The following is an 18215-nucleotide window of genomic DNA, read 5'->3' as shown; positions in this document are numbered from 1 at the left end:
ATGGGACCTCCATCCTAGTTATTTGAGGAATCTCCACACTGATTTCCACAGTGGTTGCACCAGTCTACACTCCCACAAACAGTGCAGAAGGGTCCCTTTTTCTCCACAGCCCCTCCAGCATTTGTTACTGGTTAATTCCTTGATGACAGCCATTTGTTCTGGAGTGAGATGATATCTCAGTGTTGTTTTAATTTGTATTTCTTGAATGACCAATGATGTTGAACATTTTTCATATATTTATTTGTCACTTTTATTTCTTCTTAGAAGTACATCTTCATCTCAGATGCCCATTTTAGAATTGGGTGTTTGAATTATAGAAGTCCTTTGTTGGAGAGATAGTTGACTAAAATCTTTTCCCATTCTGTGGGTTTCTTTTCACTCTGTTGGTGATTTCTTTTAAAATGGAAAAACCTTTTTTTTTTTTTTTTTTTTTAATGTACCAGGGATCAAACTCAGAACTGCACACTTGCAAGGCAGGCGCTTTTGCCGCTGAGCTAAATCCCCAGTAGAAAAACTTTTTAGTAGGATGGAATCCCAGTTGTTGATTCTTTGTAGTACTTCCTGTGTATTTTGGGTTTTGTTCAAGAACTCTACCTACCCCTGTTTATGTCTTGAAGCTTCTTACTTCCCTGGTCTTATAGGTTTATTGTTTCTGTTTTAATATTTAGATCTTTGATCCATTTTTACTTTACTTTAGTGCATGGCTGGTAGACGTGTGTCTAGTCTTAGTCCTGGCACATAGAAAGCCAGTTTTCCCAATGCTATTTATTAAAGAGCTGATCTTTCTTCCAGTGAGCATGTTTGGCCCCTTTGTCAAAACTAAGGTGGCTAAGTGTGTTTGGAATTATTTCTGCATTTTCTCGTCTGTTCCATTGATCTATTTTTTTTGTCAGTACCATGCTGATTTTGTCACAGTAGATTTAGAGTATAATTTTAAGTCAGGAATTGTGATGCCTTTGCCTTGCCTTTGTTGCACATTGCTTACCAATCTTGAAAGGCAAGCTGAGAAATTAGTTTAGAATAAGAGAATTCACTAATAGAGAACAAGAATTAGGTAAGTGATTATATAAGCTAGATATGGATTAAAGAGCTCTTCAAGCTGGGCGTGGTGGTGCACACTCTGCAGGGGCTGAGGCAGGAGGACTGCCAAGGAATTTAGGCCAGCCTGAACTACATAGCAAGATTTTGTTTCAAAAGCAAAACAAGGACCAAAAGCTCTTCAAGTTCAAACTTAGGAAGAAGGACATGTATACCTGGTGGGGCCTCTGGAGAGAGAATAAAGGAAGCCATGAGACAGAAGTATTCAGAACTTACACCACATCTACCAGGGAAAGTGAGGTGTAGGACCTTGCATTGTTGTTATCTACAAGTTATCAGAGCAGGTCCGTCTTTATGCCTCTTAACTACAAAGAAGTTAACTAAAAATGTAATACTTTATTATTGTTCCTTTAGATTGGTCCCTCTAGAGTTTTATAATCCTAGAACAATGTTGTCCAATTCTTCAGTGGTGGCAGGACTGTATATCAGGACCCTGTAGTACAGTAACCATATGTGGCTAATGCTTGAAATGTGGCTACCTCATTGGAGTACACTCACAAATATCCTACTCTACCAAGTTTTCTGTACCTGTCCAACAGTTGCTAGCTAGTTATTTTATCACAATTGGTTTCCTTTGTTTAAAAAATTGTAAGTATTATTCTAAGTAGTGCATGCATTAATTGTTGAAGTTGAAAACATCTAAATATGACAAAATTAAGATGTTTTTGACTACCAAATTCATTTTTGTATTGTAGTGCAATAATTAGTTCTAGTGAAGTGTTGAAATGTTAATTTGCTGATATACGGAATACTAAAAATGATTTTGTGTTTATTTCTGTAATTTGTAGACTATTGTAGAGCTCTCTGAAGAGCGAGATGGTCTTCATTTTCTACCCCACGCTTCTTCATCTGCACAATCACCCTGTGGTTCTCCAGGCATGAAGCGAACAGAAAGTCGACAGCATCTGTCAGTGGAACTGGCAGATGCTAAGGCCAAGATAAGACGTCTTAGGCAGGAACTGTAAGTTGCTGATTTACAAGGTTCAGTTAAGTTGCATGGTCACAAAGATGACCTAAAGAATATTTTTAGGCTGATGCAATATAGATTAGTGATCCTTCATTGCTAGTCTGTATCGGGGTTTTCACTAGTATTTGTCAAAATTTAAAAAATGAGTCTGGCATATGGTTTTCCTAATGTTAAATCTTACCAATTTAAAGTATATCCTTTATTCTGGAAATATGTATTTCCATTTTGTTGTTCTTTTTGAGGAAGGATCTCACTGTGTAGTTTAGGATGGCCTTAAACTCAATATGTAATCTAGGCTGGCCTCAAATTTGTAGTGATGCACCTGCCTCAGCCTCTAGAGTGCTGGGATTATAGATGTGTGCTACCACATCTAGCCCTTTCCTGGGTTTATGTCCCTATACCTACACTGTTAAATGATCTTTCTTTTTAAAAATGGTACCCTTTGGCAAATTGAGGGTGAGAGGGTGCTCCTGTTTTATTTTTATAGTCCTGAAATCTAAAATAGTAGGTATGACTGGTATGAATAACAGTTCTTTTTAAATTGACATGTAATATTACAAAATAATTTTTGTGTTCTGCATCAAGTAATTGAAATGCTCTTGTCATCTACTTAGTAGAAATAAAAATTCAGATTTGGTTAGTACTAATACAGTCAGCTTTCTAGGATCACTATAGTCAGTGTAATTATCACATGGACAGTCTTTGGTTAACCATAAGACATGACATGACCAATCTCTGCTGGAGATTTTTCTATTTTGTACTTTAGAAAACACAAAGGATTTTTGTTTCAGGGATTTTTTGCTTTTCTTTTTTGGTTTGTTTTCCTGATATTTCAGCTTCAGAATGCAGATTTTAAATTTAAGACCACAATATAACTATTAAGTTTATCTACTGATTATTTAAAGCAATTAAAGTGATTTGAATATGCAAGATAGAAAAAATATAGTCTATAGGAAAACTTGAAAATAAAAAATAGAGCTTTCATTTGTGGATGTCTGCATTATTATCCATCTATTGAAGTGAACACGCCCAGGATATTCTAGAAACAGCTGCACCAGGAAAATTAGGGAAGAGATTGCTGTTATTAGTTTGACTGACAGTTAATGGATAGCCTAAACAGTGAGCACTAGTTTGTTCCATATAATTTAGCACAATCTTCTCCACTCTTTAGATAAAGTGTGCAATTAGAATGGCAGTGATGGCTATGAATTTGTTTAACACTTTGCACTATATTAGAATTTAATTTTTAAATAAAATTTACTTGACCATGGAGTATATTAAAATTCCAGACAACAAAGGATTGACAAAATTTGGTTTCAGATGTACTGATTGAAAAATATAAGTGGATATTTTTAATGTATAAATTCATATGCCCAATATAGAAAGTTCTGTATTCTCTGTAACTAGCACTAATCAAATACTATCCCTTGAAAATTTATTCTTTCATTAGTTTTTATATTGTTTTAAAATTTTTATCTTATTTTGCTGGGGATTTAGCTCAGCGGCATAAGCGCCTGCCTTGCAAGCAGGCAGTCGTGAGTTCGATCTCTAGTACTGATAAAAACAAAAAGAAAATGGAAAAAAAAATTTTATCTTATTTTAAAGAAAAAACAGGTAAACTTTAAAAACAACAATAAAAGCAAAATGACAAAAAAAAGCGCTATGTATGGGTTGTCAAAACAAGATAATAGAAATTTAACAATGGTTGTGATATTGCACCTTGCTTTCTTCAAAGTAATTCCTCAGGCCACTAGACACAGGGATAAAACAAAACAGTAAAACAGAACAAAACATTGGATTTCAAAAACAAGACAGGAGGAAATCCCCCATAGTTGCTGAGCGTACACTGCCATTCTCCAAGTAGGCCCTGCTTACATCCCAGGTCTAGGATCTTGCCATTTACCAAAATCCTTCTGAAGGAAATAGCTGAGTTTAGTGGATAACACATGATACCCAGTCCTAGCTATTTTTCCCCAGGAATAGTGCGACCAGTGCGATATTTTCTGAGGAGGTCTTCCACAGAACAGGACACTGGAAAGTACAAGCTACAGACTCAATCAGAAGGCAGTGGCTAGGATAGGCCCCACAAGAATAGAAACTGAAAGAAGCAATGCATGGTCCTGGCTGTGGACCCAGAACCAGGTATTATGGAATGGTGAGACAGTAAAAAATGCAGGGGCTTTCAGTGGGTACAACCTGCAAGATCCAGGAGTATAGAATAAATTCTATAGCAGCTAGAATATCCTCCCACCAGGCCCCAAATGCCTCTGAATTTGTGGATTGAAAGGAAACATAGCTAAGATGTACAACCCCTGGAGATGGGAAAAACACTTCAGTCCAGTGCTGTAGAGGCTCTTTCTTGCTGACCCCCAGAAATCACTGAGTTTCTAGATAAAATAGAAACTTGGCAAGCAAGAGTATAGCTGTGACCTGTGAGTCTAGGAGATGGAAAAAAACTATTAAAATAGCATATGGGAGTAAGGGTACTGCCTCATACCAAGAAGCCCCTCTGATCCCTGGAGTTGCTTGCAGACAAAGGCTTGGCAGAATAGGAGCACAGGTCAAACAGAGCAGTAGAATCTTAACAGGTGAATAGCTTATAGTGAATACTAAAGCCATTGGCCGGAATACAATCTGGAAACTTCAGGTTGACACAACAGCACATAATAGAATACCAAGCAAGAATATTAAAAGCTATTGGAGAAAAGCACCAAATTATCTATGGGGCAAACTCAGTAGAGAAACAGATTTCTCAGCATAAAATCATAAAGGCCAGGAGATCTTGGAGTGAAATTTTTAAAGTCCTAGTTGCCAGTTCAGGCTACTATATCTTGTAAAGTTACCTTTTTCAAGGGAGAAATAAAGACTTTCACAGTAAAGATAAAGAAAGTAATGACCACTGAACCAGTGCTGCAAAAAATACTTAAGGGAATCTTAAACAGAGACAAGAAAGACAGCATCCACGAGACCAAGGGAAACAGTATGTGTCGCTGGGAGAGCAGTTAAACAAAAAGAAAGCAGAAAAGAATCACTAGAAAAATAGTATAATGATGAGAAACAATAAAATCTTTTCCATAATAGTATAAATGGTCTCAATTCTCCAGTCCAGAGACTGACATTGGCCAAAAACAAAGATGCAAGTGAATATTACCTGCCAACTACACACCTCATCCCTAGGTATGCATAGAACGAGGGTGAACAGGTAGAAAAACCGTACTTCAGCAGCTGAAGCCTGAAAGCAGATGGGCATAGGAGTATTTTAATTTCGCACAAGCTGACCTCAAGCTAAAACTGATTAAGAGACAAAGTAGGTCACTACATATTAATAAAGAGAGCAATCCAAGAAGAAGAGATAGCAACTGTAAAATAACACGTTTACAGTTCCAAACTTCTGCTCATGCAGTTATGTAAAACAAAACTACACAATAAAAAGAATAAGCAGATGTCAACACAATCATAGTGGGGAACTACAATACCTCACTCTTAAAACGAGGTCAGCCAGACCACCCAAAAATCAAATATCAAAGTTAAATTACACCATTAAACAAAGGAGTTTAACATCTCCAGAATATTTCATCCAGCAACAGCTAATCACACATTCTTTTCTTCAGCCTACACAAGTTTCTCTAAAATATTTTAGATCATGCAGCATGTCTAGAATAGAAATAAATTGAAAAAGGTAAACAGTAAAAAATTGAAGTACCTCCACCCTAACAGTTCACAAAAGAATGAAACTAGAAATCAAGAGTAGAAGAAACTATACACTATGTACAATAAAATACATTTCAGAACAACCATTGGACCATAGAAAAGTTGCGGGTAAGGAGTTTAAAAGTTCCTGGAATCTAATAATAAGGAAATACAGCATATTAGAATCCGTAGGACACAAAGCAGTGGAAATTTACAGCTATCAGTGCCTACATTGGGAACAGTGATCCTAAATAAATAACTTAGTGATGTACCTCAGAATCTTAGGAAAACACAAACAGTCAAAACGTAAAACTATTAGGAGAAAATTCATTACAAAGGTTAGAGTGGAAATCAATGAATTGAAACTTTTAAAAAATCAACAATACATAAGGGTCAAGAGAATTGGAGTTGGTTCTTTGAAAGGATAAATGAGATTGACAAACCAGACTTACCCAAAAGAGAGAGAAGGTCCACATACATAAACCTAAGAGATGAATAAAATAAAATCACAGCAGACACTACTGAAATCCAGAGGCTCATCACAAACTATTTTGAAAACTTAAATATCAATTAATTGGAAAATCTGGAAGAAGTAGATAAATTCTTAGCTATATATGCTCATAAAAATTGAACCATGATATAAAACCCCAGAACATACCAATACCAAGCAATGAATTTGCCATAATCAAAACACTGCAACCAAGAAAAGCATAGTACTCAATGGATTTATTCCTGAATATTACTAGAATGTTAGAGAATAACAAATGCCAACACTTAAACTTTTCCGTGTAACTGAAAGAGAAAAATGCTTCCATACTCATTCCTTGAAGCCAGTGTTACCTTTATACCAAAAGTATGTAAGTGCTTCATCAAAACCAAAAACTGCAGGCCAGGATCCTTGATAAACTTAGGTACAAAAATCTTTAGTAAGAAGCTTGTAAACAGAATTCAAGAAAACATTGGAAGAGGTGTACATCATGACCAAGTCAGCTTCATCTCAAGGATGCAAGGATGATTCAATCCTTACAAATCAGTACAAGAGACCACATGCATAGAGTCAAGGGTAAAAATTAGATGATTATCTCAGTATCCTTTGACAGAAATGTAACATCCTTTCATGATAAAAATCCTGATTAGTGAGTTTTTTAGGTACAGAATGATACTAGCTCAAACTCTGATACAAGCCATTTGACAAAATTAGACATCCTTTTATGATTTTTTGAAAAACGATGAAAATTGTAAGCATTGAAGGGTTTACCTCAGACTGGTACAGCCAATGTATATGACAGATCCACAGCCCACATCGTACTGAACAGGGAGAAATTAATCATTCTAAAATCTGGGAGGAGACAAGATGTCTACTCACCAGTCCTGTTCCAAATACTACTTGAAACTGGCAAACAAAAGGGATATGAATGGGGAAGGAGAAAGTCAAATTATCTATTTGGAGATGATATGATCCTTTTGGAAGACCCAGAAAACTTTAAGAGCTAATAAATCAGCAAAATAGGCTACAAAACCAACACTCAAATATTAATAGTAACAGTGACTATCAGGAAACAAATTAGAAAAAAGGTATATTTCTGGTTCCTTAGAAAAATACTCAGGAATTAACATAACCAAGCATGTGAAAAACCTCTAATGAAGAATACAGAGCCTTTAAGAGATCAAACAACATTAGAATATGGAAAGATGTTCTTTGATAGGCAGGGTTAATAATCATTAAAATGGCTATATTACCAAAAGGAGCTATAGTTCAGTGTAATCCCTATTAAAATGCCAACAACATAGGGGTTGGGGATTTAGCTCAGCGGCATAAGCGCCTGCCTTGCAAGCAGGCAGTCGTGAGTTCGATCCCCGGTACTGATAAAAAGGAAAAAGACAAAAAAAAAAAGCCAACAACATGATTCACAGAACTAGAAAAAAAAAAAACAGTTCTAAAGTTGATGTGGAACCCAAAGAGACCCAGAATAGCAAAGTAATCCTTAGCAAAAAGAGAAAAGGAGAAAGTAGTATAGTGCCACATTTCAAAATACAGTACAAAGCTATAGTAACAAAAACTTCATACTAATGGCAGAAAAGTACATAGACCAGCAGAGTAGAGCAGAAGGCACAGAAACAAACCTAGGTACCTTCAACTCTGATTTGTGTGTGTGTGTGTGTGTGTGTGTGTGTGTGTGTGTGTGTGGTTTTTGAGACAGGGTCTCCCTGTGCACTTCAGGCTCACCTTGAGCTCACTTTGTAGCAAAGGCTGGTCTTGAACTCACAAAGATCCTCCTGTCTCCCAAGTGTTGGGATTACAGCCGTGAGCCTGGCTTCAACTCTGATTATTGAGAGAGACCAAAATCATATATTGAAGAAAAATAGCCTTTTAAACAGATGGTACTAGGAAAACTGTTTATTCATGTATAGAAGATTCAAACTAGATCCATATGTCTCAGCCTGCGCAGGGTCTTTGAAACTGCTGGGAAAAAAAAAAATGGAAAATGCTTGAGGCCTTAGGTACAGGCAATGACTTCTGAACAGAAATCCAGTAGCACGGGAAATAATATCTAGAATGGGATTAGGTCAAATTAAAAACCTACACAGCAAAGGAAACAACATAGTAAAAAGGTAGCTTACAGAAGGGGAAAAAAATTGCCAGCTACTCTACTGATAAAAGACTAATACCTGAACACTGCAAAAATAAAAAACCAATCAAAAAATGGGCAGTGGAAAGGAATAGACACTTCTCAAAAAAAAGAAAAGGTTAATAAGTGGCCAATCACTGATGAAAACTGTTCTCCCTTAGCCAGTAGGGAAATACGAAGTCAGAACAACTCTGAGATTGCATCTAAACATAATCAAGAGTGCAAAAAACCAATAAATGCTAGTGAGGATGTGGGAGAAATACTTCTACACTGTGGGAAATATAAACCAATACAACCATTGGAAATCCATATGTAGAGTCCTAAAACTAAAAACAGAAATTGCACCTATATCTCTTCAGCATATCTCCAAAATTTAAAGATACACTGTAGTGATAATGCATACTCATATTTATAGCAGCTCAGTTCACAGTGGCTAAGCCCAGAAAACAACCTTAATGCCCATCATTAGACAAATGGGTAAAGTGTGGCATATGTATTCCATCAAATACTACTCAGCCATAAAGATTGAAATTGTGTCGTTTCCAGGAAAATGAATGGAGCTTGTATTAAGTGACATAATTTTAAATGAAATAAGTCAGACAGTAAAATAATACATTTTGTCATATACAGGAAATCTGAATATAAATGAAAGATACTAGGAAACAGACCGACTTTTGGGGAAAGGGGAAGGAGCTCAATGGAGGATAGGAAAGGGAGGTAAAAGAATAGAAAATGATCAAGATTATATATAGATAGATATACTGAATAGATATTATATAACAGATTTTATATATATATATATATATATATATATATATTCCTCCAAGTGAACTTTCCTATTATGTGTTATAAACATACACTAATAGAATAATGCTTCTGTGAATGTGTATATGCATTTTATGGACATTTTTTAAAAATTCTCATGTATAACCAAGGAACAGACATTTGACATTGAATGTAATCTTACTAAATTGTACACCTAAAATGATCAAATAGGCAATTTTTGTTGTATATGTTATCACAATGAAATACTAATTTTTAAACAATATTCAACCATCCAGCAAGAAACATTTACAAGAAATAACTTATTCACAGAAGGCATTTTACCTAAGAAGATCAAACTGTCTGGTAGAAAGTTAGGAATTACGTGTGAACTAATAATTCACAATATAAGAAAATTTAATATTAATAGCATAACCATAGGAAAACAAATTCAGCTTTTCCTACTATTCAGAGAAATACAAATTAGAACAATAAAAGCATTTTTTATTATTAAATTATTTTATATATATACACCTTTATTTTCTGTTTCATAATGACCTTGCTGGCGAGCAGTTTCACAACATATGCCAAGTACCTTTAAATCCACACTGTAATTTTAGAATACGTACATTTTTAAATACAGATGATTTTGTGTACAAGTGGTTTTTTTCTTTTTTTTTACTTAGGCATGATTTATTACAGCAAAAAATGGAACCCAATTAATAAAGTATGGTTTTTCTATCAAAGGGAGGGGGGTTCTCTACAATTAAAAATTACAGTTTCCAGCCAGCGTTCAGGAGGGTGAGACAAAAGGATTGCCATGAGTTCAAGGCCAGTCTGGACTATAGAATGAGTTCAAGGTGAGGGCCTAACAAGCAAGCAATAAACAGAAAAGGATTTCCAAAAAAAGCATGAAGAGCCGTAGGCAAGTGTTTGTTTATATGACTTTTTATTATTAACAGAAAGAGGAGAAGTAGACATAGTTTAAGCTTATTTTCAAGAGACTAGCTGTGAAGGGGAGATTGAAAAAGAGAAGTAGAGTAGTTCAAATAGGGAAAAAAAATATAGAAACTGAGGACATTTAAAAGCAGCAGGGTGGAAACCAGTAGAGAAGTAAAGATTTTAGTATCTTACGACAAGTAGTAAATGTACAGTTTCCTTTTTGGACCCTGTAAATGGTGAAAATAGTTTGAAGATTTAGCATCTCAGAACCAGATAAAAATTGCATTGCATAAAAAATATTTTCACTTTAATTGTCTTAGATCATCCCGAATAAGGACAGAGAGAGGAGACAGGTGGAGCAGATACAGGAAAGATAAACAGTGAGAGTAAAAAAACACATCATAAACTATGAGGATGATAGACATTGGGGTTACCCTTGAAAGAACATTAAGGGGAAGTGTGGTGACGTCATACACATGTCTAGTACTTTTTTTTTTCTCCTCTGGGTTGGGGTTATTTCTAACTTTTCAACTGGTTAATAAGGGTAATTCATTTGTATTGCAAATGATGATTGTGGTTTTTGGAAGTAGTTGGCTTATTCTTTAACAAGTATATTCTTGTATTTAAGGGAGGAAAAGACTGAACAGTTATTGGACTGTAAACAAGAACTTGAACAGATGGAGATAGAACTAAAAAGGCTGCAACAAGAGGTTTGTACTTGGAACTCATAATACAGCAAATAATTGGAAATTGGTTTTTTTCTTTGTAATTTGTAACCTCAGCCTTAGCACTTTGTGAAGGTAAGTGAGATGACCAAAGCCTAAAGCAATTGGATGACTTTTCCAGTGTTTCTCTCATCAAAAATGGTAGAGCCAAAAGTAGAAGTAAAGGCCTTAGAACTTTTCTTCTATTTAGGACATGCTGTGATTCAAGAGCCTCTGGGAAAGAGGGCATTGCCAAGGCTCCTTTTTTGTGTGATTGGTTTCTTTGGATTTGGAAGCTGGAACACCTACACGGTGCACATTGTGCTGTTTATGTGTATCTTCCTGCTTCTCTGTTCTTTGGTGTTGAGAGTTAATTACATGTAATTGAATGCTTTTCAGTTTTTAATCTTTTCCTGGTAAATGAGATCAAAACTTTGTATCTTAGAAAATAATTTTAGCCGGGGATTTAGTTCAGCAGCATAAGCACCTGCGTGGCAAGGGCAAGGTTGCAAGTTCAATCACTGGTACCCCCTTCCCCCCCCCAAAAAAAGAAAAGAATTTTTAGTTTTACTTGCAGACTTTTTTCGTTTTGAACTAATATCATTTAAGAATTTACTTCTTTAATCACTATTATTGTCACTTTAGAATAGCTATGAGCTCTTTAACCCATTGATGATAAAGACTGGAATAAATCTAGAAAATAGTTTCTTCCCGAAAATCCTTGTGTTGTCTTCAAGAAAGAGAATACACCCTTTACCATAAACTGGGACCTCTCCAGATGAATGAGGCTGGGTATCATAGTTTTAATTTGTAGATACACAGTGGCTGCTATTCCATTTCATCATAATAAGGGGTTTCTGGTGTTAGTGCTATAAAGAAAGAAGGTTGTTGGTGGCACATTTCTGTAATCCCAGCACTTGAGAGGCTGAGGCAAGAGGACTGTTTTACAAGTACTAGACCAGCTTGGGTTACAGAGTGTGCCCAAAGTCAGCCTGAACTGCAGAGTGAGATCCTGTCTCAAAAAGAAAAAAAGGTTTTATTTATTCTCATTTTTTACTTATTTTTTATTTTATGGAAAAATAAAATTTCATAACAAAATCATAGGAGAATAATAGTTAATACATTGTGTATTGTTACTCAAAATATAAGATATGGGAATAAAAGATTTTCCAGATGATAGTAGCACAAACCTTTTTTCTGAGTGAACTAAGAGAAACTAATAGTGTAAGTATCCTGTGTTTTTTTTTTCTTTTCTCTTCCTTCCTTTCCCCTTCCCCCCAACCCTGGTTCCTTTTTCTGAACAATTTTTTCTCATTTCAAAATATCTGTTATACATTTTGAATCTTATTTACTCTTTCAGTTTCTCACACCAGGGAGTATGAGTCTGATTTATTTCACTTATGACTATGGTCTCAAGTTTCATCTATTTACTTACAAAAGTCTCAAGTTTATCCTTCCTTATGGCTGAGTAGGACTCCATTATATAAAATACTGCATTTTTTTTATCCATTCCTCAGCTGATGGGCATTTTAGGGTTGTTTCAAAGATTTAGCTACCATAAATTGTGCTGCTATAAACATAGGTGCACATATATTGCTGAAGTACGATGTTTTCATTTCTTCCAGAAGAGAGCTGGTTGAACGGGACCTCCAATCCTAGTTTTTTGAGGAATCTCCACACTGATTTCCACAGTGGTTGCACCAGTCTGCACTCCCACCAGCCGTGGAGATGGATTCCTTTTTTCCCACATTCTTCCAGCATTGGTTATTGGTTGATTTCTTGATGATAGCTGTTCTTTCTGGAGTGAGATGGAATCTCAGCATTGTTTTAATTTGCATTTCACGAATGACCAATAATACTGAACTTTTTTGTACATTTATTTGTCATTTTTCTATTTTTTTCATGTGAGAAGTCTCTTTTTATTTCAGATGTCCATTTTTGGATTGGATCTTTTAGGTTTGCGGGGAGTCTGTTTTTTTCCCAGTTCTTTATATGTTCTAGGTAGAAGTCCCTTGACTGAGGGACAACTGGCTAAAATTTTTTCCCACTGTGTTGGTTGTCTTTTCATTCTGTTGGGTGTGTTCTTTTGTTGTGCAAAAGCTTTTTAATAATTTGAGATCTCAGTTGTCAATTCTTTGAAGCATTTCCCGTATGATCTGGGTTTTGTTCATGAACTGTTTGCCTCCCCCTATGTGTTCGGTTTCTACTGTTTTCTCATCCAGTAAATTTAGTGTTTCTGTTTTAATATTTAGCTCCTTGATCCATTTTGACTTTAATGCATGGAAATAGACATGCTTTTAATTTTAGTCTTTGGCATGTGGAAATCCAGTTTTTCAATCATCAGATATTAAAGAGGCTTTCTTTTCTGCCAGTGAACATGTTTGGCATCTTTGTCAAAGACAACGTGGCTGAGTGTGTTTGTGTTGTGTCTGCATTTTCTCATCTGTTCTCTGGATCTTCAGGTCTGTTTCATTGCCAGTACCATGCTGATTGTACCACAGTAGCTTTGCAGAATAATTTTAAATCTGGGATTGCGATGCTCCCTGCCATGCCCTTGTTGCCCAGAATTGCTTTTGGTATTATAGATATCTTCTGTTCCAAGTGACTTTTAGGAATATTTTCTCTAGTTCTGTGAGATACACTAATGCTATTTTGATTGGGATTGCATTAAATATGCATAACAATTTTGGAAGTATGATCATTTTCACTATGTCAGTTTTTCCTATCTGTGAGCAAGGGATATCTTTTCGTTTTCTGATTCCTTCTTCAATATCCTTTTTTTCAGAGTACTATAGTTCTCAGTGTATAGATCTTTTACTTCCTTTGTTAAATTGATTCCTAATTATTTAAATTTTTTGGATGTTATTGGAAAGGCAATATTTCCATAATTTTCTCAGTGAGTTTGTTGTTTGTGTACAGGAATGCTATTAATTTTTCAGCTGTACTACTGAATTTGGTTATTAAATCTGCAAGTCTTTTGGTGGAGTTTTTGGATCTTTTATATAGAGTATTGTGTCATCTGCAAATAACAGTAATTTAACTTCTTTCTTTCCTGTCTTTATTCTTTTCTTTTTTCTTGTCTAATTGTTGTGGCTAATGTTTCTAGAACTGTATTAAATAGGAGTGTGGATGTTGCTCAGATGTTAGAGTGAAAGCTTTCAGTTTTTGTCTATTTAGTTTGATATTAGCTGTTGATATGTATTCCTATTTTTAAAGACAACTTGAAGTATAGTTTATATCCCATAAAATTTCTTTTTCTATATATAACTCACTTTTAATTAAATGTATTAAGTTGTATAACCAAGGTATAAAGAATTAAAAATAGTAATATTAAAAGCATTATTATTTATTTGTATTTAGAACATGAATTTGCTTTCGGATGCTCGTTCTGCTAGAATGTACCGAGATGAATTAGATGCACTTCGAGAGAAGGCCATCAGAGTTGATAAACTTGAAAGTGAAGTCAGCAGATATAAAGAAAGACTGCATGATATTGAATTTTATAAAGCAAGAGTTGAGGTATGTTGCATAATGAACCCCTCACAATATTTTTTCTTGACCATGATTTTCAAAATACATTTGAAATGCACTTAGTAATGTTGAACAAACTATTGGACGTTACAAAGGAATTTTTTAGCTTTTATTAATTTTATTTTAACTCTTTGGGGCTCTTGCTAACTTTAACTAGCAGACTTTTGAAGTCCTTCCTATAAACTCAAATAAAATACTTGTCTCTTCTAATGTCAAACTTGTTCCCAAGAGTGAAAGGAAAATGTTTCTGATGGCTTTTATTTGAGATTGCTCAAGCAGAATCAGCAAAGGCTTTGTATATGCAAATAAAGGTAAAATAACTTCTTTTCCTTGATATTTGCAATTAATGTTATGTGAAGTTCATTTGACAGAAAGAACTTCATAATCCTTCTATCCTTTTTTTCCTTTCTCAGATAACTTATTTTCTGTAAACAGGAGATTTTGGTCAGTTTCAGAATGAGAATAAGAAGAGAGTACAAAATTTAAAAAAGAAAACATGATAAAATAGAACATTTTAGCCTGAAAATTTGTAGACACCCAATTGGACAGCAAGATAAAGGTCATTCTGTGCCACTTACTCAGTTGTATGTACAGGTGGCACTGTTAAGGGATCATCGAAGATTCCACTGTTTTGTATTTGCTCTAGACTTTGTTAGGCATATACAATTTAGCAAGAGGAAATTGCAAATAGTCACTTTCAGATCATGTGTAAGGTCTGTTTAAATACTTCCTCAGTGTATTCATACAACATATTTGGTGATGGAGCCTTGATTTGAGTCTTAGTTTAAGTCTTGGTTCTTACTGCAAAAACCTAAAACCTTTCATTTTCAAGCTATAATTCTTTGAGAGAAATAAAGTTTAAGTCAACTTCCATCAGTAAGGTAAGCTCTGATTCTGTAGAGATGCGTCTTAAATATTTGGAAGACTTCTTATACTTCGGCTCTTATTCTTGTGACTAAGGATTTAAATATGTTCCATGATTTCCTGTGAAATTATACTACTACTATTCATTCAACTGTAAGAACTGAATATTTTATTGTATAATACCTTAAAATCTAGTAGAAAATGAAGCCTTTACTCTAGGTAGAACTGTTGATAAAGATGGCTTGATCTTTTAGTTTACAATAATTTTTATGTTCTAGATCTTTAAAAACTTAAGAGATTCTTGCACATTTGTGATAAAGCTTATTTGAAATGATTGTAGGAATTAAAAGAAGACAATCAAGTTTTATTAGAAACAAAAACCATGTTGGAAGACCAACTTGAAGGAACTCGCGCTCGTTCTGATAAATTACATGAGTTGGAAAAAGAGAATTTACAGCTAAAGGCTAAACTGCATGATATGGAAATGGTAAGTTTTATGGAATAAATTACATTTTCTGTTGGGGAAAAATTCTAAGATTTGGCTGACTTCTCTGTAATGAGAACCTTTAACAGAGAAGAGATAGCTATATGAGTTATATGCTTACGACTTTATATAAATACAACTCTACTATATAAGAAGTAGAAATTTCTGCTTTTGTTACAGATGGATATTGTTAATTTTGTTGCCTACCTCTCAAGACCTCAGTAAGCTATTTTGTAAGAATGTCTTTTAAAATACAGTAAATTCTGCCTAAAATTTAAAATGCAATCAGAAATTCATTGTAGAATTCATAGTTAATGTCCTGACAGTGATGAAGCATTTTCACATTGTCTCACAAGATGACTTCAAAAGGATGTGAGACACCTGAAAATGGCAATAAAACTGGCAATAAAAATGGCAATAATAAAAACTGATTATTTCCTTTAAACTGTGAAAATTTTAAGACACTCATCCTTTATCCTCATTCAGTTTCTAATAAATTTGGAGTAATAAAATGGTGGCTTGAAATTTATTATTTCTTGGTTTTCTATTCTCACCCTTCTCCCTGCAATAAAAAAGGAACGAGATATGGATAGAAAAAAGATTGAAGAGTTAATGGAAGAAAATATGACTTTGGAAATGGCACAGAAACAAAGTATGGATGAATCATTACATCTTGGCTGGGAACTGGAACAGATATCAAGAACTAGTGAACTTTCTGAAGGTACTCCTTATTTTATTTAAATAGATGAATGAATAAGTGAAGTTGTAATTGTGTTTACATTTCTTGATATTATATCAGTTCTCTGTTTGCCACAGCTGGAGATACTTAAGGAGGCCAGGTATCTGCCTAAAGAATGATCTTACCCAGCAGTATATTGTTTCTTTGTTTTGAGGTCTGTTCTTTAGCTTTGCATGTCTTATAACTCAGTTTTATAACACGATAACAAATTTAATTGGTTTAAGCGCTATTTGTTTGTATCACAAGTTGCTGGGGTACCAGTTTGTTTCTTTTAAGAAATATAGCTATCAATGGCTGAATGTAGTGGTGCCTACCTATAATCCCAGTACTCAGGAGGCTAGGGCAGGAAGATTGCTGTGACTTCAGGGCTAGTCTAGTACATAACGCCAGCCTAAACTATATAGTGAGACCCTGTCTCAAATAAATAAATAAATAAATACATAAATAAATGAAAAGAAAAGGGAGGAAAAAAGAGGAAAGGAAAAGTTATATAGCCATGTAATAAACAAAAGTTGTTTTAGTTGATCAGCCTGTCTTTAAATACAGAAAATTAGAACACAATGGGAAGATTCTTATGCAAATAGCAAGTCAGAGCAAAGGAAGGTAAGAATCTAATGACTTATTTCATAATATATGTAATCACAGTTACCTTCCAGACAGTTCACATTGTAGATAAATTTTTAGCTATTGACTCTTTTCTTTCTCCCCTTGGCTCCATATTGATTTGTCCTCTGTCTTAAAACTGGACCTAATTACATGTAACAAAATTGTTTGAGTTACTGATTTGGATGTATATGCTAATGTACCTTTTGAATTTACTTAGGTCACATGTGTTCATAATAGACTGCTTCCATAATCGCTCAGTTATCCAGTATTAGTCTACTTGCATTCCATCAGTAAATATGTACTAAACAACTGCCAAGTGTAAAACAATGTACCAAACCCTGAGGACAGTGTGCTAAAGTAGATGTTTATATTTTGGTGCTTATCTGTTTATTCCTGATTTCACACTTGAAAATGTATTCCAAATTCTTACGCCCCTCTTACTGACTACATAACTTACTGTCAGTCAACCTTTTGAGCTATGTTATATAAAATAGTTATGTAACTTTATTCTTTGTGAATTGAGTTACAACGAAAGTAATTAGAATTATAGTTAAGAGTTCCCTTATTTAAGTAGGGACAAAATACTAAGTGCCTTCTAAAGTTTTGAGAATTAAATTTATTGGTAGTTATGAAGCCCCTGAAATAGTATCTACCACCTAGTAAACACACAAGTGTTTGCTATTGTTATTATCATTATATTATAGTTATGCAATTAGAGACCATAATGTTTGTCTTAATGTGGTATACTTGTTGTTTTAACATATATGAGGGAGTTTCTTTCTAGAAGTTTTTGTAGAATGTACAAAAAGAAATAAGAAAATTCACCAATAACCTTATATTACTTTACATTTCAAAAAATTTGCTTTAGAACATTTCTGCAAATGCATAGATAACTTAAACATTACAAAGTTAATGTGTATATATAAAATTCAGGCTCCTTTATCATCAAAAATTTAAAATCTCTCATGTCATAAACGTCTTTGAAGTTTCACTGAACTACAATCATGTTGAAAGTATTAATGTTGTTTATTTGAAATAATGACTACAAATCTTGATTGAGAATTGATTAGACTGAATCATAAAGAAACAGAAGATCTAAACAGACCACTAATGATTAAAGAGATAGAATTAGTAATAAGAAGTCTCCCATCAAAGGAAATCCCAGAACCTGATAGCAAGTCAGAAATGCTTCCATACT

General features: G+C 34.4%; 1 protein-coding gene across 12 annotated transcripts in view; it reads left to right on the top strand.

Annotated features, from left to right (window-relative positions):
* The window catches only part of Ccdc88a (coiled-coil domain containing 88A), a 141581-nt gene that overhangs the window by 60528 nt on the left and 62838 nt on the right, over nt 1–18215 (top strand). For all 12 annotated transcript variants that reach the window (XR_010040548.1, XM_063229404.1, XM_063229406.1 and 9 more), the window contains exons 8-12: nt 1887–2059; nt 10718–10799; nt 14154–14312; nt 15529–15675; nt 16249–16393. Coding sequence is in view for 11 of the 12 variants with exons in the window: in XM_063229404.1 (XP_063085474.1) it covers nt 1887–2059; nt 10718–10799; nt 14154–14312; nt 15529–15675; nt 16249–16393 (706 nt within the window). In the remaining variant the exon portion in view is untranslated. The remainder of the gene's footprint in view (nt 1–1886; nt 2060–10717; nt 10800–14153; nt 14313–15528; nt 15676–16248; nt 16394–18215) is intronic.

This window comes from Cavia porcellus, unplaced genomic scaffold, assembly GCF_034190915.1.
Source record: "Cavia porcellus strain 051 isolate PalLab524CR breed Dunkin Hartley unplaced genomic scaffold, mCavPor4.1 scaffold_18, whole genome shotgun sequence".
Lineage (NCBI taxonomy): Eukaryota > Metazoa > Chordata > Mammalia > Rodentia > Caviidae > Cavia > Cavia porcellus.
Note: the sequence above shows the minus strand (reverse complement) of the source record. Positions and strands in the feature narration are given on the sequence as shown.